Source organism: Rana temporaria, chromosome 10 (assembly GCF_905171775.1).
Source record: "Rana temporaria chromosome 10, aRanTem1.1, whole genome shotgun sequence".
Classification (NCBI taxonomy): Eukaryota; Metazoa; Chordata; class Amphibia; order Anura; family Ranidae; genus Rana; species Rana temporaria.
In genome coordinates, this window is record NC_053498.1 from 22,120,427 (window position 1) to 22,145,290 (window position 24,864).

The 24,864-nt window shown below is 46.3% G+C and overlaps 1 protein-coding gene across 1 annotated transcript; it reads right to left on the reverse strand.

The window, feature by feature from the left end:
• Positions 1-11,366: 11,366 nt before the first annotated feature.
• Positions 11,367-24,864, reverse strand: LOC120916422. Its single transcript, XM_040327386.1, has 5 exons — positions 24,734-24,864; positions 21,255-21,371; positions 18,787-18,939; positions 15,599-15,751; positions 11,367-11,694 (listed from the first exon to the last, which is right to left on the reverse strand). Exons 1-5 carry the CDS (start codon positions 24,780-24,782, stop codon positions 11,543-11,545), a joined length of 624 nt encoding a protein of 207 aa, XP_040183320.1. The 5' UTR covers positions 24,783-24,864; the 3' UTR covers positions 11,367-11,542.

Consider the following 24,864-nt stretch of genomic DNA (forward strand, 5'->3'; position numbering starts at 1 on the left):
TACAGGAACGAAGCCTTGCGAATTCAGCTGAACTTGCACAATTTCACTCCTGTATGTTAGTCCCGATTTCGGCGGCAATTTCACAGACATCCACTCTGAGTGCATTATGTCAGTTGGCATAAGTAGCTTGGGCTCCTGTAGTCCAGCTGGGCAGCCGTGGTGGTCAGTGGTGGTGGTCAGCAGTTCCTGGCGGCTCCGGTGGTTTCCGAGGCTCTGAGGTTGAAGATGGTCACACAACAAGCGCCTCAGAGGTGATGGACAGGAGGCGTGGTATGCATGATGAAGGTATGCTCCAAACACAAGCTCGACCACGCCTCCTGTCCATCACGGCTGTCGTGCTTCAGAGCCTCTGGAACCACCAGAGCTGCCGGGAACTGCCAGGGCTGCACTGGGACAAAAATGTGGCCCTGGACTTCATCCAGACTGGCTCAGGGCACAACACATCAGGGTACAGTGCACATCATGGCTCGGTACAGAGCTCAGCATATCAGGGCACAGCACATCAGGGTACAGGGCACAGCACATCAGGGAACAGCACATCAGGGTACAGGGCACAGCACATCAGGGCACGGGGCATATCAGGGCACAGCACATCAGGGTACAGGGCACAGCACATCCGGGCACAGCACATCAGGGTACAGGGAACAGCACATCAGGGTACAGGGCACGGGGCACATCAGGGCACGGGGCACATCAGGGTACAGGGCACAGCACATCAGGGCACGGGGCACATCAGGGCACAACACGTACAGGGCACATCACATCAGGGCCCATCACAGCACATCAGGGCACACCACATTGAGGCACAGCACATCGGGGGATGGAGCACATACCACCTCAGGGCACAGCACATCAGGGTACAGGGCACAGCACATCAGGGTACAGGGCACAGCACATCAGGGCACAGGGCACATCAGGGTACAGGGCACAGCACATCAGGGCACGGGGCACATCAGGGCACAACACGTACAGGGCACATCACATCAGGGCTCATCACAGCACATCAGGGCACACCACATTGAGGCACAGCACATCAGGGCATGGGGCACATAGCACCTCAGGGCACATAGAACATTAGAGCACAGGGCACATTATGGTGCATTGTTTACCAGCCAGCATACAGAGTAGCACAGGAAGCGTGTGTAATATGTTCTCTCTCCTGTCACGGCACTCACTTGGCTCCCCGGCGGCCCCTCCTTTCTTCTCGTTCATCCCAGATGATGTCACAAGCAAATGGGGATGGACGAGAAGAGAGGAGGGGCCGCCGGGGAGCCAAGTGAGTGCCGAGACAGAAGAGAGAACATATCACACATGCTTCCTGCGCTACTCTGCATGCTCGCTAAATCTCTATCTATCGCTCTTCAGTGCTATATAGGGGTGGCCATAGACTAAATGTCCATTAATAGTAGACATGTGCATGACGAAAAAATGTGTTTAGTTCCTGTAATGGATTGTCCCACACTCCACTTGAGTTCTTCCGTCATATACAGCTTCCTATAAGTCTGGATATAGATATCAGATACTCCAGCTGCTCACAAGCACACAACAAAACAAGACTTGTTTGTCTGCTGAACATGGACTGTTTATTAGAAACCAAGAATACAACCTTATATACAGTTAAAGAGGAGGTAACCAGAACATAAATTAACATGAGCTAATTAACTAATCATTTACCCAGACTAGGTGACTCATAGATATGACCTTTCAGGGTAGACGTCACGTCTCCTCGCTCACCTGCTATACAATACACATTATCATAAGTGTAAACATAGGACATCTTCACACAATAGCAGGGTCAATTAGCACAGAGAGCAGACAGATGGCTGGAAGCGACGGCATTAGCATCTCCTTACACTGTATGTCCCAACAGTATGAATCAGTCACTCTAATATGGCATATACAGGGTCCCCAGGCATACAGCTCACAAAGAGCACCGTTCCCCCAAATGCCAGGGCCCATGATCGCAAGGCAAGAGGCAAGCATTCAGTCCCCTCCAAAAGCCTCTGTCCCGGGTGAGTTTGTCACAGTTCTGTTATGATTCGTTAATCTAGTTATTTTGTTTAATTCAATTTGGTTGATTCATGCAATTTCAGAATTTGTATTCGGAATGTTCGAATTTTCTTTAAATTTACATATTTTTTCGATTTGAAATCTTCAAATCGATAAATGTTCGAATCGGTCGAAACGAAAATGTTATATTGTTTTTGATTTGAATGCAGCAAAGTGAACAAACAAATGAAAAATCTTCAAAAAATTATTACAGTGACTCTTTAAATCACCTTTTGCTTAACAAAAAGAGCATTATTTCAAAAGGGAACCCTAATAACACACACAGTCTTTGATTTTATCAATATGTGTAGTTAGAATTCGACTGGAGTGCAATGTAGAATTTCAGTCCGACATTCCAAAATTGTAATTTGGGTTTTCGGATATATCTGAATTTCAGAATAATTAAAAATGTATCCGAATATTAATTCGGAACGAAACGAACCACACATGTCTAATTAACCACTTGCCGACTGCCGCAAGCAGATGTACGTCAACACATTGGCACCGGCAGACAAATGGGCGTCCCTTTAAATTTGCCGTCCAGCGCGCCCGCTGCGTGCCTCGAGAGCGTGTTCACGGGTCTCGGAAACTCAATGTTCACGGGTCCCAGGAACTCGATTTTCCCAGGCGGCCCGTGATTGCGGTCGGCAAAGGCAGAACATGGGGATGCCTTTGTAAACAAGGCATTCCCCTATTCTGCCTAGTGACACTGTCACTGATGGCTGTGATCAGGAACGTGTCACGTGTAGCCACGCCCCCTAACAGTAAGAATCACTCCCTAGTACTGACGTAACCCCTTCACTGCCAATGTAATTTTTACAGTAATCAGTGCATTTTTATAGCACAGATCGCTGTAAAAAAACAATGGCCCCAAAAATGTGTCAAAAGTGTCTGATGTGTCCGCCATAAAGGGGGTAATCCACAAAAGTTAGACGCCGGCGTATCTACTGATACGCCGTCGTATCCCTGTTTCTATCTATGGAACTGATCCACAGAATCAGTTTCTCATAGATAGGCAGAAGATCCAATATGTGTAAGGGACTTACACTGTCGGTTCTTAGGATGCAGTACCGCAGCCGCCGCTGGGGGCATTTCTCGTCGAAATGCCGCTTCGGGTATGCAAATTAGCACTTACGAAGATCCACAATGCTTTTAAGCTTCGTTTTTTCTCCGTAAGTATTAGTTTGCCGTCGCAATATTAGGGCTGCTTTTCCAAGGCCTAAACTGTTTACACCTTGTAAAAGTAGACCCTTCTATCCCGCGTCGCTGTCATTTTTTTTTTTTTTTTTTAAATTTTTCCCGCCGCAACTCGTTTTTTTTTTTTTTACGCCCGTCGCGATTCTCAAAACCCGACGCAACGGGTACGGGAGCGCGCCTAATTTAAATGGGACTCGCCCCATTAAATTAGGAACGCCTTGCGCCGGACGGATTTAAGTTACACCGCTCAAAATTTCTAGGTAAGTGCTTTGTGGATCGGGCACTTAGGTAGAGATTTTGCAGCGGTGTAACTTAAATGGCAAAAGTTACGTTGCGCCGGGTTTTTGTGGATTAGGCCCAAAGTCACAATAAAAATTGCAGATTGCCACCATTACTAGTAAAAAAAAAATATTAATAAAAATGCCATAAAACTATCCTCTATTTTGTATATGCTATAACTTTTGCACAAACCAATTATTAAACGCTTATTGCGATTTGTTTTACCAAAAACATGTAGAAGAATATGTATCGGCCTAAACTGAGGAAAAATATGTTTTTTTATATATTTTTGGGGGATATTTATTATAGCAAAAAGTTAAAAATATTGTTTTTTTTTTTCAAAATTGTCGCTCTATTTTAGTTTATAGCGCAAAAAATAAAAACCGCAGAGGTGATCAAATACCACCAAAAGAAAGCTCTATTTGTGGGAAATAAAGGACGTCAATTTTGTTTGGGAGCCACATCGCACGTCCACGCAATTGTCAGTTAAAGCAACACGGTGCCAAATCGCAAAAAGTGGCCTTGTCTTTGACCAGCGAAATGGTCCGGGGCTGAAGTGGTTAATAGCATACACTTCTCCTGTTGTGTATAAACACTCTGCAGATAATACTGATTTAGGGCCAGATTCACAAAAGAGATACGACGGCGTATCTCCTGATACGCCGTTGTATCTCTGTGATCCGCCCGTCCTAACTATGCGGCTGATTCATAGAATCAGTTACGCATAGCTAGCCCTAAGATCCGACAGGTGTAATTGACTTACACTGTCGGATCTTAGGAATGCAATTCTATGCCGGCCGCTAGGTGGCGAGGCCATTGCGGTCGGCGTAGAATATGCAAATGACTAGTTATGGCGATCCACGAACGTCCGCGTTACCCGTCGCTCTAACTTTACGTCGTTTCCGTCGAGATACGCCGCGTAAAATTAGGGCTGAGCCCTAGGTGTTCTAAGCCATGTTAAGTATGGCCGTCGTTCCCGCGTTGAAATTTAAAAAATCACGTCGTTTGCGTAAGTCGTCCGTGAATGGCGCTGGACGCCATTTACCTTAACGTCTAAACAAATGACGTCCGTGTGACGTCATTTAGCTCAATGCACGTCGGGTAATTTTCCCGACGGAGCATGCGCAGTACGTTCGGCGCCATTTGAATTAGGCGGGCTTGCGCCAAGAGGATTTACGTTACACCGCCGCAAGTTTACAGGTAAGTGCTTTGTGAATCAGGCACTTACGCTGTAAACCTGCGGCGGGGGAAACATAAATGGGATACGTTACGCTGCCGTGGAGCAACGTAAATGTATCAGAATCTGGCCCTTAGTTCCGAATTCACAATGCAAGAGAAAAAAGAAAGAGTCCCAATATAAGCATAAAAGCATACCTAAGGTGTGTGTGATAACAAACAACAAGCCAGACCACAGGATCACACTTTAAATGCATATCCCAGTCAAGCAAGCGGCGTGACTGCTTCCGCATTATCTGACCCGGTCACACACCCTACACTCACTGCATGGGCACGATTCACAGGGAATCTGCAACACAGTGGGCGTGCAGGAACGAGCGTCCCATGGGGATAGCAGGACAGAGAGATGCTCCCTCCAATGGATCCCAGAGGGCATACACCCCATAGATCGCAAGGGAAAAGCAATCAGGGAGTAGTGTTGCTCACGAATATTCGTATTGCGAATATTCGGCTCGAATATGGCATATTCGAGTATTCGCGATATATTTCGAATTTCGCAATGAATATTCGCAATTCCGAATATTCGCATTTTTTCAATTTTATTTTTAAAACAGATCACATCCTATCGACGTCTAAAAGCATTGCTGGTATGATTAGAGACCCTGGGCCGAGTAGCTAAGCTGAGGCGATCCTTTTATGTTGCCGAATATAAAAAAAAAAAAATTGCGAATTTTCGCTAATGCGAATGCGAAAATGATTGCGAATTTTCGATAACTGTGGTAGGAGAACTCTAATTGCCTCTGATGCAAAAGGGGGGGCTTTGTGTATGTTTCTGTTATGAATATTTGTATGTTTGATATTTTTTTTTGTAAGAAGGAAAAAATTGCGCATACCTTAAAAAAAGGGGAGAATACAGCAGCAACTCAAAAATGTTATACAACATAAATTAATACAAGACAGAAAATGGAGTCGCTCTACAAGAATAAAAAATATGTCTAGTGACAAGACATGTGGGCAAATTATAAAATAAGCAAGCGCAAATAACTTGTGAAATACACAGTGAAACAAATATATAAAGAAATATAGTCCCAATAATAGAAAAATAATCTTTCATAAAAATGTCTTTGATATGTGAAGTGAAAAAAAGTCCAAAGCATGCAGCATGAACGTGTTCAATCTTCAAGGTGTTTGATTGACAAACGGCTGTGACAGATGGATAGAGTAAAGAATCACCACCAATGCAAAACACTTTTTATTTTCTATTGTAAAATATCAAGAATATTCTGAGCCAATCAGAGTGCTCCTTCCGCATTTGCCGAATATTCGCAATTATTTTGTATTGTAAAATATCAAGAATATTCTGAGCCAATCAGAGTGCTCCTTCCGCATTTGCCGAATATTCGCAATTATTTTGTATTGTAAAATATCAAGAATATTCTGAGCCAATCAGAGTGCTCCTTCCGCATTTGCCGAATATTCGCAATTATTTTGTATTGTAAAATATCAAGAATATTCTGAGCCAATCAGAGTGCTCCTTCCGCATTTGCCGAATATTCGCAATTATTTTGTATTGTAAAATATCACGAATATTCTGAGCCAATCAGAGTGCTCCTACCGCAGTTATCGAAAATTCGCAATTATTTTCGCATTCGCAATAGCGAAAATTCGCAATCATTTCATTTCGATAAAATATCACGAATATTCGAATTTAGCGAATATATCTCGAATATTCGACTATATATTCGAGATATATCGCGAAATCGAATATGGCGTATTCTGCTCAACACTATCAGGGAGATGCCAGCTCAGCGAATAGGGAGTGGCGCCTAGGGGATATAACTGCAGGCCAGGAGGGTAGCCATCTGCCCCGATGCCCAATAGCTGCAGCCTAGTCCATTGGGAGATCAGTGGCACAGGACTAAGGATGAACTCAGGCGTGTTCGCAAGTCCAGGTGCCCGCACCCTCCAGGAAGCTGACACTCTGCAGTGCTAATCACAGGTAGTGAGCCATTTCCTGATCTGTGTAACCGTAGATCGGGAAATGTCTTGTGGAGTGCTATCTATCTATATTTGGTAAAATAAATCGCAATAAGTGTTTATTGATTGGTTTGCGCAAAAGTTATGGCGTCTACCAAATAGGGGATAGTTTTATTACATTTTTATTAATAATTATTTTTTTCTAGTAATGGCGGCGATCAGCGATTTTTATTGTGACACTATTTTGGGACCATTGTCATTTTTACAGCGAACAGTGCTATAAAAATGCACTGGTTACTGTAAAAATTACACTGGCAGTGGAGGGGTTAACCAGGAGGGGGCGCTGTAGGGGTTAAGTTACCCTAAGAGAGTGATTCTTACTGTGGGGAACGTGGGCGTGTGACGTCACTGATCATCATTCCCTATGACAGGGAACAGACGATCAGTGACAGGCTCACTAGGAAGCACAGAGAGAGGTTTGTTTACACTTACCTCTCCCTGTTCTTCCTCTCTGTTACCCGATCGCGGGACACCGCTGTTCCTTCGGGGACAGTCAAGGAGAAGAGGACCGGGTCACGAGTGCGCCGCTGGAAGCGCGCTCGCGACCCACGGCTGGGATCTTAAAGGGGAAGTACATGTAGGCCCTTGTGCCCAGCCGTGCCATTTTGCCGACGTATATCTTTGTACACACCCATATCTTATGCATATTTATAACTATAAATTGTATAGTCCGTTGTTTTAACAATAGAAAAGCACTTTCACTTTCGCTCATTTCATTAGCTGAGTTACTATGTTTTGTGTATTTTCTCCACTCTAGTGCATGGAATAAACATTACTTTTTTTTTCTTTTTATCGATTTGGACTCTTTCTCATCTGAAAGGTCTTGTTTTAAGACTCCCTAACCTGATTTAAGCAAATTTTACTTAGTCTTTTCCACTATCAACAATAAAATAATACACTATATTACCCCGTTTTATCTCTTTGCCATTCACTTGAGGCTGCATTCACACCTGTGCGTATCGTTTTGCGGTGTTTTTTACCGCGATTTGCCGCAACAAAACGAGGCGTTTTTTACCGCGATTTTGTACAGGTCTAGGGTCACCAATGTAAAACGCCCAAACGCCCAAATTCGAGCAACAAAAAAAGGTCCAAAACTTGTTTGGGCTTCAGGCGTTCGGCGTCAGGCGTTTTGTAGTGGAGATGTGAACCATCTCCATAGAGAATAATGTATTATTTCCCCTCTAGCGTTTTGGGGCGTCGCGCTTTAGGCGACAAAACGCTCAGGTGTGAATGCAGCCTCATACCTTTGAAGTGGAAGAAATACTGTTATATGTGGGACCCTTGTGGTGTAGCACAATTTATGTGAGCACATTCCTCTGTTGGCGCATTGATTGGAAGATACTTGAAAGATACATTTTATGGACTGATTTTATGTTGTTGTTTTGATTCTTCACAATTATAGATTTTTTTCCTTGAACTGTGATTATTTGACCTCCCATTTGATGGTGCACGGATAGTCCCAGGTCCATCACCACTTGGCAGGAATAGCTACAGGACGCCAATGATCTTTTTAGTTGTCTGTAAGGCCTCGTACACACGACTGGATCTATCCGCTGGGATTGATCCGCGGATCAGTTCCAGCGGACAAATCCGGTCGTCTGTACGGCCTAGCGGATATTTATCCGCGGAGATTCGTCCGGCTGATCGATTTCAAGCGGATAGAAATTTCTTAGCATGCTAAGAAATCTATCCGCTTGAATCGTGTCCAGCGGATTGATCCGGTCGTCTGTACAGACTCACCGGATCAATCCGTCCGCTCCCCTCCCTCGCATGCGTCGTAATGATTTGACGCATGTGTGGAAATACTTACCTTCCAGCGTCGCGCACGTCGCTGCGTCATTGTCGCGGCGACGGCGCGACACGTCACCGCGGATGTGTTCCGCACGGATTTTGATCCAATGGTGTGTACAAGCCATCGGATCAAAATCCGGAGGAGGAATCTCCGCTGGAAACGGTCCGGTGGACCGTTTCCAGCGGAGATCCCCTCGTCTGTACGAGGCCTAAGGGTGGCATTTTGGCCACCACTGTACATGGAAGCATTCTTTACACTGGCAACCAATTTACGGGGAGTTTTTCCCAATCACTGCCAATGAATTGGTTTTAGCAGGGGTTCCTTGATACCTATGAAAGACAAAACCAGAGAAATTCCCAGCTCCTCTCACCAACCAGTCTGTTTTCCAACCGAATTAACCTGTCTAACAGTATGAGTTAAAAACAAGGGTTTAATGAGCACACATTTGCAAACGCATGCGTATGCTGCAAGGCCTCTTCATGGCACCCTGTATTCATAGGTGTGCACAGCCTATTGAATTAGGGTGTGCACCCCAAAGCTCAAACACACAATAACGCCACCTGCTGTCACAGGGAGGAGGCTCTGATGGTGGGAGACAGTTGATTGGGAGCATATTACGTTACATCCTAAGTATAGGTGTAATGTGTTCCTACAGTTGAACCTAGCCTTTGATATAATGAGGGCATTTACACTGGCACCCCAACCACCCACCTGGTGCCACCCCTGGATAATGCTAATGAACATGGGGTGATTAGGGTCTGCCCAGGCACACCCGGCACACCCTGTGCGCATGCCTATGCCTGTATTAACTGCAGTCCTAATTCCTGTAAATTTATGAGAGTTTTCACAGTGGAAGCACATGCATTCTTATGCCATGTACACACGATCGGATTATCTGTCGGAAAAACCATCCAAGGATGTTTTTTCCAACGGAATTCTGCTCACGCTTGGCTTGCATACACGCAGTCACACAAAAGTTCATTGTCATCGTAGTGCAGTATCCCACCCCTGAAGAAGAGGTTCCACCAATAGAGATAACCTCGAAACGTTGGGTTTCTGTCTTGCCCTACAGACAGAGCTGGGTCCTGTATTGCAACTATTATTTACCATATGTTATCTGTTAATTTTGGCGCACCTGTTCTCTTTTTTGCATACATTTCAGAGCCTGCTTCTGCTTTTATGGTAGCTGCCGCAAGTGCTTTTCTTCTTCCATTGGACATTTTATTGATATTTTATTGGACTTTTTATTGGACCATATTATTATTTATTGTACTGCCTATTCATTTTATTTTTAGTTATTGTCATTTTATCTACACCCTAATAATCTCGCGCCATCTTACTATTCCTATTATCTGTTAATTGCGCTTGTGTTTCTTTCCCATTGTGCCTACATTCACTTGGATGTGTTCTGTATATCCAGTAGCAGCCGTTTATTACTTTTTTCAATAAAAACATCTAAAAGATACTTTTGGTATAAAACTTTTTACCAGGTCAAATAGTCACTTAAATTAAAGTCCCACTTGAGGAATCACACTCTTCGGAGTGTATTTTTTATATTTACAACACTACGGCGAGCTAAAAAAATGAAGTTCAATGCTTCCGAGCATGGGTCGAATTGTTTCCGAGCATGTGTCGGAATTTTGCGCGTTGGAATTGCTACAGACAGGATTTTTCTCTGTCGGAAAATTTGAGAACCAGCTCTCAATCTTTTGTTGGCGGAATTTCCGACAGCAAAAGTCCGATGGAGCATACATACGGTCGGAAATTCCATTCAAAAGCTCAGATCTGAATTTTGCTGTCGGAATTTCTGATCGTGTGTACGGGGCATAATGGATAGATAGGGGGCAGGTGGGCCTGGAGGTAGCCCAATCCTCCCTAAAGGCACAGAGAAGTGAACTGAACACCCAGCATATAGCACAATGACAGCAAAGATGTCCAGTGTGTTCCCTCACCAATATTACACCAGTAACAAACAAAATGGCCACTGCCCCCACCTATAACTGGCCTAAGGGCCGCCATCAGGAATTATGGGGTCCCTTACACAGCTTCAGGCATGGCTCCCTGGAGCAGAGAACCGGGGGGAGTGCTGCCGCCTCAAATTGAGAAGCGGGGGTGCTGCCGCCGCGAATTGAGGTCGGGGGGCTTTGGGTGCTGACGAACAAAAAAAAAGGGGGGGGTTGCCCTGGGGACCTCTGGGCCCCTTATAAGAAAAATATATATAAAGAAGTTATTAAAAAAAATGTGGACCTCTGGGTCCTTTAATAAAAAGATAAAAGAAAAAAAAAGAAATAAAAAGAAATGATAAAAAATAAAAGAAAAAAAGTGCGGTTGCCATCCGAGGCCCTGAGGACCTCTGAGCCCTATAATAAAAACACCCAAAAATATATATATATAAAAAAGGGGGCCTTTGATAAAAAAAAATTATATATATATATATATATATATATATATATATATATATATAAATAAAAAGTATAAAAAATATATTAAAAAAGGGGGGGGGGTTGCCATCCAGGGCCCTGGGGACCTCTGGGCCCTTTAATAAAAACAAAAAATAAAATAAAAAAAATATATAATTTTTTTTTTTTATAAAAAATAAATAAAAAGGAGATACGCCGTCGTATCTCTTTTGTGAATCTGGCCCAATATTCCTTGAGACATAAACTAATTTCAAGGGTTCCTCCAGGGTAAAAAGGTTGAGAAAGACACAAATGAAGTCTTCATGACACATCATTGAGGCAATGACATTATGCAGTGTATCACATATACTAATTACTGTGTGCAAGTATTAATGACAAATGCAAATTATCTTTCAAAAAACAAAGTAACACTGATAAGTAGTTAAAGATTTTATTAACATGCATTTAGCGCATCTACAGTTTGATACATCTCAAATTCTCAGTGCTGTTTTCAGCTGTCATTGTTTCTAAAGCAACCAAAGCTTATGACGTTTTACACGTGCGTCAATGTCCTAACAAAGACGCAGACTTGGCTTGCAGCTGATTTGGTGGGTTAGTTTTTTCCATCAGGGTTAACTCGTGTTGCAGGGGTACATGTCATCTCCTTTGGATCATATTGCTTTGCTCCGGGTATGCCTCCAAACCCAATTTGACAACCACCTTGTGTAATGCAGCCTTGAACTGACATTGGTGTTATAGAACCATCTGCAAATCAAGATAAGATTTTATTTTTTACCAAATAATACTTCTAAATAGGGTACAGTGAATAATGTTGCTAAACTTGATAAAAGGGGGAAAAAAAGCCTAAAAAAGGCTAAATAATGCAACCACCACATCTAAAGAGCTGCAATATTTGGTTGTTCCAAGCTGGAACTACATTAGGGTGGACAGGGGCAGATCCTGAAATTATAGTTAGGTGATCTGACTGATGGACTCTTCAGTCCCGGCCCCTTATCACGTGATCAGCTGTCAGCCAATGACAGCTGATCACATGATGTAAACAAAGGATCGGTAATCTATTTTTTTCTCCTCACACTGACAGTGAGGAGAAAAAAAAGCAGATCATCGGCTTGTGTACGAGGGACATCGGTCCCGAAGAGGAAGAGGCAATTCTGCCTCATATGTGCCCACAAATACCGCCTGCCAGTGCCACCTGCCATTGCCACCTGCCAGTGCCCACCAGTGCCACCTATCAATGCCCACGAGTGCCACCTATCAGTGCCACAATTGCCACCTATCAATGCCCACCAGTGTTGCCAATCAGTGCCTCATCAGTGCCACCTAGCAATGTTGCCTATCAGTTTAACCTACCAGTGACAATCAGTGCCCATTATTGCCACCCATCAGTGCCCTTCACTGCCACCCATCAGTGCCCATCACTGCCAGCTATCAGTGCCACCTATCAATGCCACCTATTAGTGCCACTTTTCAGTGCCCACCAGTGCCACCTATCAATGCCCTTCAGTGCCACCCATCAGTGTCACTTCTTATGCCGCGTCCACACGATCGGTTCGTCTGATGAAAACGGTCTGATGGACCGTTTTCATCAGACGAACCGATCGTGTGTGGGCCCCATTGGTTTTTTATCCATCGGTGAAAAAACTAGGAACTTGTTTTAAAATTATCTGATGGTTAAAAAAACAATCGTCTGTGGGGGAAATCCATTGGTTAAAAATCAACGCACGCTCAGAATAAAGTCGCCCCAATGCTAGGAAGCATTGAACTTTATTTTTCTCAGCACATCGTTGTGTTTTACGTCACCGCGTTCTGACACGATCGTTTTTTTAACTGATGGTGTGTAGACAAGACTGATGAAAGTCAGCTTCATCGGATATCTGATGAAAAAATCCACCAGACCGTTTTCATCGGATGAACCGATCGTGTGTACAGGGCATTAGTGTCACGTCTCAGTGCCCACCAGTGCCGCTTATCAGTGCCCACCAGTCCCACTTTATCGGTGCCCATCAAATGCAGCCCATCAGTGCCCATCAGTGCAGCCTCATCAGCTTACATCAATGAGGGAGAAAAATTACCTGTTTGCAAAATTATATATATATATATATATATATATATATATTTATTTATTTATTTATTTATTTTTTTAATCTGTCTTTTAATTTTTTTTTTTTACAGAAAAAGAAAGCTCTATTTGTGGGGGGAAAAAAATGATAAAAAATGTAATTTGGGCACAGCATTGCATGACCGCACAATTGTTATTTTAAAGTGCATGAGCGTTGAAAGCTGAAAATTGGTCTGGGCAGGAGGGGGGTTTAAGTACACAGTAAGCAAGAGGTTAAAACATGGGGAATTCCTTACATGATTGGACGCAGTGTTGCCAACCGTCTGTATTTTTACAGACAGTCCGTAAAAACTGGCAATTTTTTCCCCCGTTTCTAAATGTCCGTGGTTGCGGGAATGTGCCAGGAAAAATAGCTGAGATTGGTTCGGCTAGGACCTGCACATGGAGATTGGAGGCAGGGGGTGATTGGAGGCAGGGGGTGATGGTGACTGCAGTGGTACCACAGAGGGGGATGGAGGCAGGGGGAGATTGGAGGCAGGGGGAGATTGGAGGCAGGGGTTGTTAGTGGCAGGGGGTGATTGGAGGCAGGGAGTGTTGGTGGCAGGGGGAGATTGGAGGCAGGGGGTGTAAGTGGCAGGGGGTGATTGGAGGCAGGGGGTGTTAGTGGCAGGGGGTGATTGGAGGCAGGGGGTGTTAGTGGCAGGGGGTGATTGGAGGCAGGGGGTGATAGTGGCAGGGGGTGTCAGTGGCAGGGGTGATTGGAGGCAGGGGCTGTTGGTGGCAGGGGGTGATTGGAGGCAGGGGGTGTTAGTGGCAGGGGGTGATTGGAGGCAGGGGGTGTTAGTGGCAGGGGGTGATTGGAGGCAGGGGGTAATAGTGGCAGGGGTGATTGGAGGCAGGGGGTGTTAGTGGCAGGGGTGATTGGAGGCAGGGGGTGTTGGTGGCAGGGGGTGATTGGAGGCAGGGGGTTTTAGTGGCAGGGGGTGATTGGAGGCAGGGGGTGTCAGTGGCAGGGGTGATTGGAGGCAGGGGGTGTTGGTGGCACCGCAGAGGGTGGGGGATGGAGACAGGGGTTGTTGATGGAGGCAGGTGGCCTGGGGGTGATTGGAGGCAGAGGGAGATTGGAGGGAGAATGGAGGCAGGGAGAGATTGTGGCACCGCAGAGGGGGGTGAAGGCAGGGGGTGTTGGTGGCAGAGGGGGATGGAGGCAGGGGGTGATGTGACTAAATAATTTGCCCTTATTATATCAAAAGTAAAAAATATTTTTTTTTTTACATGAAAATCTACCTTAAATGACATTGCTATTTGCCTAGCGTACTTGTTTGTAGCCTAAATACTGAAATTTGAACCTAAAAATGTAATTTAGTAACTTTTGTGAAATGCCAGTAAAAACGTGGCTGCGCCAGTAAATTTCGGGTGTCGTGCCAGTAAATTTCAATCTGGTAGGTTGGCAACACTGATTGGACGGTTCAAGTGACTTGGGACAGAAGAGACAGGAGGGATCATTCCCTTTTCTCTATTACATACATAGGGGTAGATTCAGAGAGAAGATACGACGGCGTATCTCCAGATACGCCGTCGTATCTCTGAGTCCGGCCGGTCGTAGATATGCGCCTGATTCATAGAATCAGTTACGCATAGATTTCCCTAAGATTCGACCGGCGTAAGTGTTTTACACCGTCGTATCTTAGGCTGCATATTTACGCTGGCCACTAGGTGGCGCTTCCAAAGATTTACGCGAGGAATATGCAAATGAGCTAGATACGCCGATTCAGAAACGTACGTCCGGCCGGCGCATTTTTTACGTCGTTTACGTTAGGCTTTTTTCGGCGTATAGTTACCCCTGCTATATGAGGCGTATGTTAAGTATGGCCGTCATTCCCGCGTCAAGTTTTGAAAATTTTACGTCGTTTGCGTAAGTCGTTCAAGGATAGGGCTGGACGTAATTTACGTTCACGTCGAAAGCAATGAGGATTTGCGACTGTGGATTTTTTCACGAACGGCGCAGTTAATATACATAAAACACGCCCACATCATCCACATTTGAATTAGGCGGGCTTACGCCGACACAGATACGTTACGCCGCCGTAACTAAGGGCGCAAGTTGTTTCTGAATACAGAACTTGCGCCCTAAATTACGGCGGCGTAACGTATCTGAGATACGTTACGCCGGGCGGACAGATAGACCATTCTATCTGAATCTAGCCCAGTATGTATAATTCTCGAATTTAGATAAAAGAGGATGAAAAGGGAAGGCTCATGTGTTTGATTTTCAATAGTAGCAAAAATGTATTATTATTGATTGATTTAATAAAAATCAATAAAAAAAAAAAAACAACGGTTGACTGTTATGCTGTAGTCTGTGTGTAAAATATTGTATATATACTCTAAACTATATAAAGGGTTCACTTAATATTTATTTTCTTTAAATAGGCAAAGTGTTGCACCTTAAAGTAAGGGGATCTTTGGAGCCTTATACCATTCTTATGATCAATGAACCTCAAAGTGAATCAAAATGTCTTCAAAATGTACATCACTCCATATATATTTGGTAATCACAATAAAATTATAATTGAGATAGATACATACCGGACAGCTGAACACTTGACCTAAACTTCAAACACTCAAATTCGTTCCCACGGCACAATACCATTCCTTCGCTTTCGCAGCCATCAGTAGATGTATTCACATAGCAGCTTGGACACATATAGCCGTTTAGTGGCAATTGATCATTACATAATTCTGAAAAAAAAAAAAAAAATAATAATAATACATTTGCTATCTATCTATCTATCTATCTATCTATCTATCTATCTATCTATCTATCTATCTATCTATCTATCTACATACATGGGAACGTTCCAAAGTCAGTAAACCCAAGACTGGGGCAGCGTGAGGGTGGAGCATAGATGGAGCAAGGGGAGGGACTAATAATGGCGCATTTTACTTGCTGCGGCATAGTGGCAGCAACAGTTTAATAGCAAGCACATAGGACAAGCTACAGCACTTGTGACGGCCACAACACATACACTATGGCCCCATTCACACCTAGGCGTTTTTACGCCTGAAGCGCACTGCTCACAAACGCCAGAGGGGAGAATTAACATTATTCCCTATGGTGACTGTTCACACCTGAACGCCCAAACGCCTGTCGCGCGAAGCTCAAACAAGTCCCGGACCTTTTTTTGTCGCGCGAATCGCGCGACAGCGGCGTTTGAGCGTTTTTTTTCCCCCATAGAAAGTAATGGGAAACGCGCGTATTGAGCGTATCGCGCGACAACGGGCGTTTGCTATGGGCGTTTCGTCGCTTTAATCAATAGAACTTGTTGCCCATGCAGAAGATTAAAAAAAATCTACCAACATAGCAACAAGTGATGAAAAGATGATAATTTTTCCTATTGGCTAAAATAAGAAACGCCAAAGCACAAAAACGTCGCACGACGCTGTATGCAAACGCGCAAATAAGCATGAATACGCGCGAAAAAAACGCCCGAAAAAACGACCGAACGCCCTACGCTCAGGTGTGAATGCAGCCTATGGGTCAGATCCTCAGAGAGAGTACGCCGGCGTATCTACTGATACGCCGGCGTACTTTCAAATTACCCGCGTCGCAGTGGCGGCTGGTGAAGTTTTAGGATGGGGGGGCGCAAGACTCCGCCCCTCCACATTTGGTCCCTCCCACTTCTCATAAGCCACACCTCTTATAGAATCCACCCACTCCGTCCCCTGTATTCCACTTGCTTCCACCCATGGTGTCAGGAGTATACATCTCAGCTTAACAGGACAGAGTATACAGCCCCAGCATCACAAATCATGGTATACAGCGCAGCCTTACAGATCGGCACAAACAAACTAATAAATTACACTGTTAGTAATGAAGGGGCATGAGATTACCAGAGACTGCGGACATACTGACTGCACAAGATTACCAGAGACTGCGGACATACTGACTGCACAAGATTACCAGAGACTGCGGACATACTGACTGCACAAGATTACCAGAGACTGCGGACATACTGACTGCACAAGATTACCAGAGACTGCGGAAATACTGACTGCACAAGATTACCAGAGACTGCGGACAAAATGACTGCAGGAGATTACCAGAGACTGCGGATATACTGACTGCACGAGATTACCAGAGACTGCGGATATAATGACTGCACGAGATTACCAGAGACTGCGGATATAATGACTGCAGGAGATTACCAGAGACTGCGGATATAATGACTGCACGAGATTACCAGAGACTGCGGACATACTGACTGCACGAGATTACCAGAGACTGCGGACATACTGACTGCACGAGATTACCAGAGACTGCGGACATACTGACTGCACGAGAGTACCAGAGACTGCGGACATACTGACTGCACGAGATTACCAGAGCCTGCGGACATACTGACTGCACGAGAGTACCAGAGACTGCGGACATACTGACTGCACGAGATTACCAGAGACTGCGGACATACTCACTGCACGAGATTACCAGAGACTGCGGACATACTGACTGCACGAGAGTACCAGAGACTGCGGACATACTCACTGCACGAGATTACCAGAGACTGCGGACATAACTGCATTGGGGGGATATCTCACATATGGATGTAATACACTGCAATTCATGTCCCTGTACTGACATCTCTCATACTAATACTCTCCTACAATCAGATTCTATGACTGATCAGCTCCTAACACTCAGCATTTCCCCCACACTGATATCACCTGGCCATGTGTCTTCCCCAGGAAGTTATAGGTGAACATGAAATAATAAAAAAAAAATGTTAAGGGGGGGGGGTTGATTATGGGGCCGTTTGTAGCTGATTGCTGAACATTAAAAAAAAAAAAAAATGTTAAGAAGCGAGGGGGGGGGGACATGTTTAAATTTTTTTTTTTTTTACTGACTTGGGGGAGGGGGGCGGCGCCCAGGCGCCCCCTATGGACGGGCCGCCACTGCCGCGTCGTATCTTTAGTTTGAATCCTCAAACCAAGATACGACGGCATCTGGGTTAGATCCGACAGGTGTACGTCCTCGTCCATGGCTGGCCTTGTGCTCACCTTTCAGGCCCCGTACACACGGCCGAGGAACTCGACGTGCTTGGCACGTCAAGTTCCTCGTCGAGTTCTGGGATGAAGCCGCCGAGGAGCTCGGCGGGACGCCTTCTCCCATAGAACAACGAGAAAATAGAGAACATGTTCTCTATTTTCTCGTCGAGCTCCTCGGCGGCTCCATCGAGCCAAAACTGTACAGACGACAGAGTTTCTCGGCAGAATCCGGGTTTTGACCGAGTTTCTCGGTGAATTCTGCCGAGAAACTCTGTCGTGTGTACGGGGCCTCACTGCTGTCACTTTCAAACACTGAAGCCAGTAGAGAAAGTCTTCTGCAATAACCACTTCCTCTACCGGCTTCTGTGTTCACAAGTGACAGAGCACCTTTTCTGGTGGCGTACACAGAACCCTCCCTGCCCTGATGCATTTGTAAATCCAATATAAAGTAATAGTAGTGGTAAATAAAAAAAGTCCTTGTGGATTTAATTTACTTTTTGTTTTTTGGTTAATTCTCCTTTAAGGGGGTGTAGCAGGGGGCGTGTCCTATGCCTACATACGTTTGCTAGTGTCCCTCATTCCAATCTCAAAATGTTGGGAGGTATGGTGGTCCCCGGATTCCTCAGCTGAATCAACTGTAGGAGGCGGTCCTGGCGCTTACTGGACTTCCTTTGGGCACTAAACCAAACTAAACTTAAATTATTTTCACATATATAGATAAATAATCTCACCCTTAAACTTCAAATCAGCATTGCTGTTGTCTCCTTCCCCACATTCAGCACTGACTCGGAGATAGAAGTCATGGTTTGTTGACGCTGAGAAGCAAGTATTACACAATGCCTCCACTGCACACATTTTTCTCACGGAATTATAAATCTCATTGCCTGAAAGAAAAAAAAAATGAAAGTAGACATTTGTCTTACAAAACAAGCATCAGTTCAAGACATCTGTTTGTACAATGCTTTTTGGGATCCTCACTTTTAATTAAAAGTGTTATTTTTGCATTAAGAATGACAAAAAAAAGTGAGACTGGATAAGGTAAGTAAGCTGCTGCAAGTGCTAATCCGGCCTTTGGGATATAGTCATGAGCAGGGTTGTCTTAATGAGAGGGCACACCTGGGCACTGCCCAGGGGCCCCAGCTGCATGGGGGGCCCTGCCCTTTCCCCAAAGCAGCTGGTCCTTGAGCCCAGGCTGCCCCTTTACATCCCAGATATGCCCCCAGCACTCTGACCCCTCCACACTCTAGATATCCCCTACCTCCTACCTACTTGATTTCTGTTTACCTGCACTCCATTGTTGGGGCCCCAGAGCATTACTTTGCCCAGGGGCCCATGATGCTATTAAGATGGCCCTGGTCATGGGTTAGATCAGTCCAAAGTTGGCCGTACACTGTTGGTATTTTTGTCAGCCTTAAAGGCTGAAATAAAGGATGGAATTCTCCTGAAGGAATTCCCCCTGTCCGGACATTGGGCCAGATTCAGAAAGGAGTTCCGACGGCGTATCTCCAGATACGCCGTCGTAACTCTGAGTGTGAGGCGTCATATCTTGGCGCCTGATTCAAAGAATCAGATACGCCAGAATTTGTCTAAGGCCGTGTACAGACGACCAAACATGTACGATGAAAGCGGTCCGCCGGACCGTTTTCACCGTACATGTCTGGCCGGGGATTTCTGTACGATGGCTGTACTAACCATCATACAGAAATCCGCGCGTAAACAATACGCAGGGCGTGTCCGCGGTGTCGCCGCGACGATGACGCGGCGACGTGGGCGGGCCTGCCAGTTAAATGCTTCCACACATGCCTCGAAGTCATTCGACGCATGCGAGGGATGGCGGGCGCTCGGACATGTACGGTAGGTCTGTACAGACGACCGAACATGTCCGAGCGGGCAGGATTCCAGCGGACTGTTTTAAAACAAGTCCAGGAATATTTGTCCGCTGGGAAAAGGCCCGGCGGGCAAATGTTTGCTGGAATCCTGTCCGCTCGGGCCTACACACGACCGAACATGTCTGCTGAAACTGGCCTGCGGACCAGTTTCAGCAGACATGTTTGGTCGTGTGTACGGGGCCTTAGATACGACCGGCGTAAGTCTCTTACGCCGTCGTATCTTAGTTGCATATTTACGCTGGCCGCTAGGGGCGCTTCCGTAGATTTACACATAGAATATGCAAATGAGCTAGATACGCTGATTCAGAAACGTACGTGCGCCCGGCGCATTGATATACGTCGTTTACGTAAGGCTTTTGTCAGCGTAAAGTTACCCCTGCTATATGAGGCGTAGCCAATGTTAAGTATGGATGTCGGAACAGCGTAGAATTTTACGTGGTTTACGTCGTCTGCGTAAGTCGTACGCGAATAGGGCTGTGCGTAAGTTACGTTCACGTCGAAAGCATTGACTATTTGCGACGTGATTTTGAGCATGCGCACTGGGATACGTTCACGGACGGCGCATGCGCCGTTCGTTAGGAGCGTCAATTACGTGGGGTCACGAGTCATTTACATACAACACGCCCACTACCAGCCTATTTTGAATTACGCGGGCTTAGGCTGCAATACTATGGCCGCCGCTGGGTGGAGTTTGTGTCGTTTTCCAGCGTCGGGTATGCAAATTCGCTTTTACGGCGATCCACGAAGGTACTCGCGTGCGTTACGTCTTCGCAAGTCGTTTTTTTTCCCGTCGCAAAGTTAAGCCTGCTTTTTCATGGCTTAACTTTAGACCAGCCATGTTAACGTATGGCCGTCGTTCCCGCGTCGAATTTCAATTTTTTTTTTTTCCCTATGACATCCGGGAATAAGTTACGCACGTGGCCGTTCAAACACTACGTCGGGGCGCCGTAATTTCGCGCAAAGCACGTCGGGAAATTTACTAACGGAACATGCGCAGAACGTTCGGCGCAGGAGCGTGCCTAATTTAAATGGTACACGCCCAATTTGAATTAGGCGGGCTTGCGCCGGACGTCTTTACGTTACTCCGCTGCAAGTTTACACTCAAGTGCTTTGTGAATCAAGCACTTACGAGGAAAACTTGCGGCGGTGTAACTTAAAGACGATATGTTACGCCACCGCAGTTCTCTATGAATCTGGCCCATAGTGGATATCAGCATGCAGTTCCACCTTGCTAACAAGCTTACCTTCTTCCCAGTAAAGAGATGTGCCACTGGTAATAGATGCAACACAAGAACACAACCCATACTTACTGACATTGCAGTATTCTGACAGCATCATGCACTTGGATCCATCACATTGAATCTCCTTTTCTGAGCAGCATTCAGTTGAGTCAAGAGTCCAACACCTTTTGCACGTTGTGAGATGCCCTAAAATACAAATAGGCAACATGATGGAAGTAAAGTGAAAAATCCAGTGATTTTCCCATTCAGGGGAAAGTTATCAGTTCCCCTAACTGTTACTTCTCCTCCCCTAACTACTACCTCCCTCCTTTTGTCCCTCTGGCTGCTTATCAAAAACTGTGTCATGGGTGCAGCTCTGATCTGGTAAAATTAAGAGGGTCACTGAAATTAGTAAGCCATGCTTAACCCCGCTATGGAGGATGACAGCTGGCGGTGTTCACGGCACTGCATGAACCTGGTATAGCACAGAGTTTCAGGAAAGAGCGGGTGGCAACATGTTTCCTTTGCCAAGCCTGCCCAAATGAGAATATGCCAGTTTATAACCACAGCTTCAGTGAAAAGAGCCCCAGGGATCCCTCTCTGCCCCCAACCCAGGGGTCCATCTCTGCCCCCAGCAAAGGGATCCCTCTCTGCTCCCATCCCAGTGATCCCCCTCTGCTCCCAATACTAGGCATCCCTCTTTGCTCCCATCCCAGGGGACCCTCTCTGCCCCCAGCCCAGGGATCCCTCTCTGCTCCCATCCCAGGGGTCCCTCTTTGCTCCCATCCCAGGGTTCCCTCTCTGCCCCATCCCAGGGATCCCTCTCTGCCCCCATCCCAGGGGTTCCTCTCAGCCCCCAGCCCAGGGATCCCTCTCTGCTCCCATACTAGTGATCCCTCTCTGCTCCCAATCCTAGGGATCCCCCTTTGCCCCCATCCCAGGGATCTCTCTCTGCCCCCATCCCAGGGGACCCTCTCTGCCCCCAGCCCAGTGATCCCTCTCTGCTCCCATCCCAGGGGTTCCTCTCTGCTCCCATCCCAGGGTTGCCTCTCTGCTCCCATCCCAGGGATCCCTCTCTGCTCCCATCCCAGGGATCCCCTCTCTGCTCCCATCCCAGGGATCCCTCTCTGCTCCCATCCCAGGGAAGCCTCTCTGCTCCCATCCCAGGGATCCCTCTCTGCTCCCATCCCAGGGATCCCTCTCTGCCCCAGCAAAGGGATCCCTCTCTGCTACCATCCCAGGGTTCCCTCTCTGCTCCCATCCCAGCGTTCCCCTTTCTGCTCCCATCCCAGGGATCCCTCTCTACCCCCATCCCAGGGGTCCCTCTCTGCTCCCATCCCAGGGATCCCTCTCTGCTCCCAATCCTAGGAATCCCTCTCTGCTCCCAACCCAAGGGGACCCTCGCTGCCCCCATCCCAGGGGTCCCTCTCTGCTCCCATCCCAGGGATCCCTCTCTGCTCCCATCCCAGGAAGCCTCTCTGCTCCCATCCCAGGGATCCCTCTCTGCCCCCATCCCAAGGGTCCCTCTCTGCCCCCAGCAAAGGGATTCCTCTCTTCTCCCATCCCCGTGATCCCTCTCTGCTCCCAATCCTAGGGATCCCTATTTGCTCCCATCCCAGGGGTCCCTCTCTGCCCCCAGCAAAGGGATCCCTCTCTGCTCCTATCCCAGTGATCCCTCTCTGCTCCCAATCCTAGGAATCCCTCTCTGCCCCCAGCCCAGGGATCCCTCTCTGCTCCCATCCCAGGGAAGCCTCTCTGCTCCCATCCCAGGGGTCCCTCTTTGCTCCCATCCCAGGGGACCCTCTCTGCCCCCAGCCCAGGGATCCCTCTCTGCTTCCATTCCAGGGAAGCCTCTCTGCTCCCATCCCAGTGATCCCTCTCTGCCTCCATCCCAGGGTTCCCTCTCTGCTACCAGGGCCATCTTTTCCATTGGGCACGCTGGGCAGTTGCCCGGGAGCCCCGCTTGCCTGGGGGGCCCCACCGGCTGCCCAGCAACCCCAGTAAAAAATTATGGAGAGTGACGGGTTAGAACTGCCCATGCCCAGTTCGCGGAAATCACAGAGAAGATCCGGTCCTCCACGAGTGCGGGGGGTTGCTGATGTAAGGGGGAAGTGAATGCAAAAATGTAAGGGGGCACTGATATAAAGGTTCCCCCTCCTATATTAGTGACCCCCCTTACCTTAGTGTATTTAATCTAAGGAAGGTGGTCTCTGGTCACCAGAGTACCCCCCACATCAGAGTCTGCAGGATTCCCCCTTACAATGCAAGGGGGAACTCAGTCTGCGGACCCTGATGTAAGTGGGAAAGAGAAAGCAGTGGACTCTGATATAAGGTTGTCTCTGGTCACCATAGCCCCCCTCCACATCGGAGTTCCCCCCTTAGATCATGATCTGCAGTGTTCCCCTTTACATAAGAGTTCCCTTTTACTGTAAGGGGGAATCCTGCAGACTCTGATGTGAGAGGAAACTCTGTGCTGGCTGGGTTATAGTAACCTGACCTTCATGTCAATGAAGGCATTTTTTTTTTTTACTTTTGTTTAACTTAAACACATTTCTAATAGCACTAGCTATATGTTTATAGTTTAAATACTGACATTTGCATTGTTGGGCACTGAAAACTGTCATTTTAGGTACTTTTTTTGCAGTGGCAGTAAAAAATGTGGTTCTGCCAGTAAATTTTATGATTTTTGTCAGTAAATTCTCGTGCGTGATTGTGTAGACAGGGCCCCAGTGCACTGTATTGCCCGGGGGCCTATAATGCTCTTAAGATGACACTGTATGCTACCATCCCAGGGGTGTACACATGTTGCAGCCTCAGCAGAAATGATACACCCTGTCATGCTTGGCATGGGGCTACTCTGCAAAGGCTGTGCAACCTTGTGCAGTACAGGGACCAAGTGGTCAAAGCAGGCTATAAGGAGGCGTTGTATTGCCTCATCACATAACCCGCTTTAACCCCTTGGATCCCACACTAGCATGCTGCTACTGCGTGCATTACACATGGTGGCTGGGTGTTTGCAGAGTGGCCCTATTCACTTGATTGGGTCACAATCACCCACCAAAAGCAACAGGGGGTATAATTCCTGCCGCAGCATGTGTACATCTTTAGCTGTTGCTTCTGCAGCTAAAGGGGGTAGAGACCAATGTATGTAATGTGGGCAGTGTGGCCAGGACACAGGGGGGGGCCCATGATCTCCTATTGCCCGGGGGGTCCCATAAGTTGTCAGTCCGCCCCCCGCTGGCAGGTTAAAAAGATGCTGTGTAAATTGGCCCTAGCATCTATGAATGTGTGTGTTAGGGTCCTTAGATTGTAAGCTCCTTGGGGGCAGGGACTGATATAAATGTATAATGTAAATGTGTAAATTTATGGCGCTATATAAGTACCTGAAATAAATAAATAAAAATTATACATTTAACAGACACATTTGAAGTAAATAAGACCAGTTCATTTTTAGGCTATACATACTCTGTAGCTTCCAATTTACAATTAGAGAACAAACATTTAGTACAATGGAGCGACACAAATAAAAAAATAAAAAAATACAGTTTTATGCCATAATTATTTCTTACCTATAGTTACCATAGAGCTCAAGATCAAAAGGACGAAGATTTTATTCATGGTTATGGAAGCCCCGGTTCAGATTTGCAGACCAATAGTTGAGTTGCCTGACAGATCTTGTACCTGAAACTAGATTTCAGTG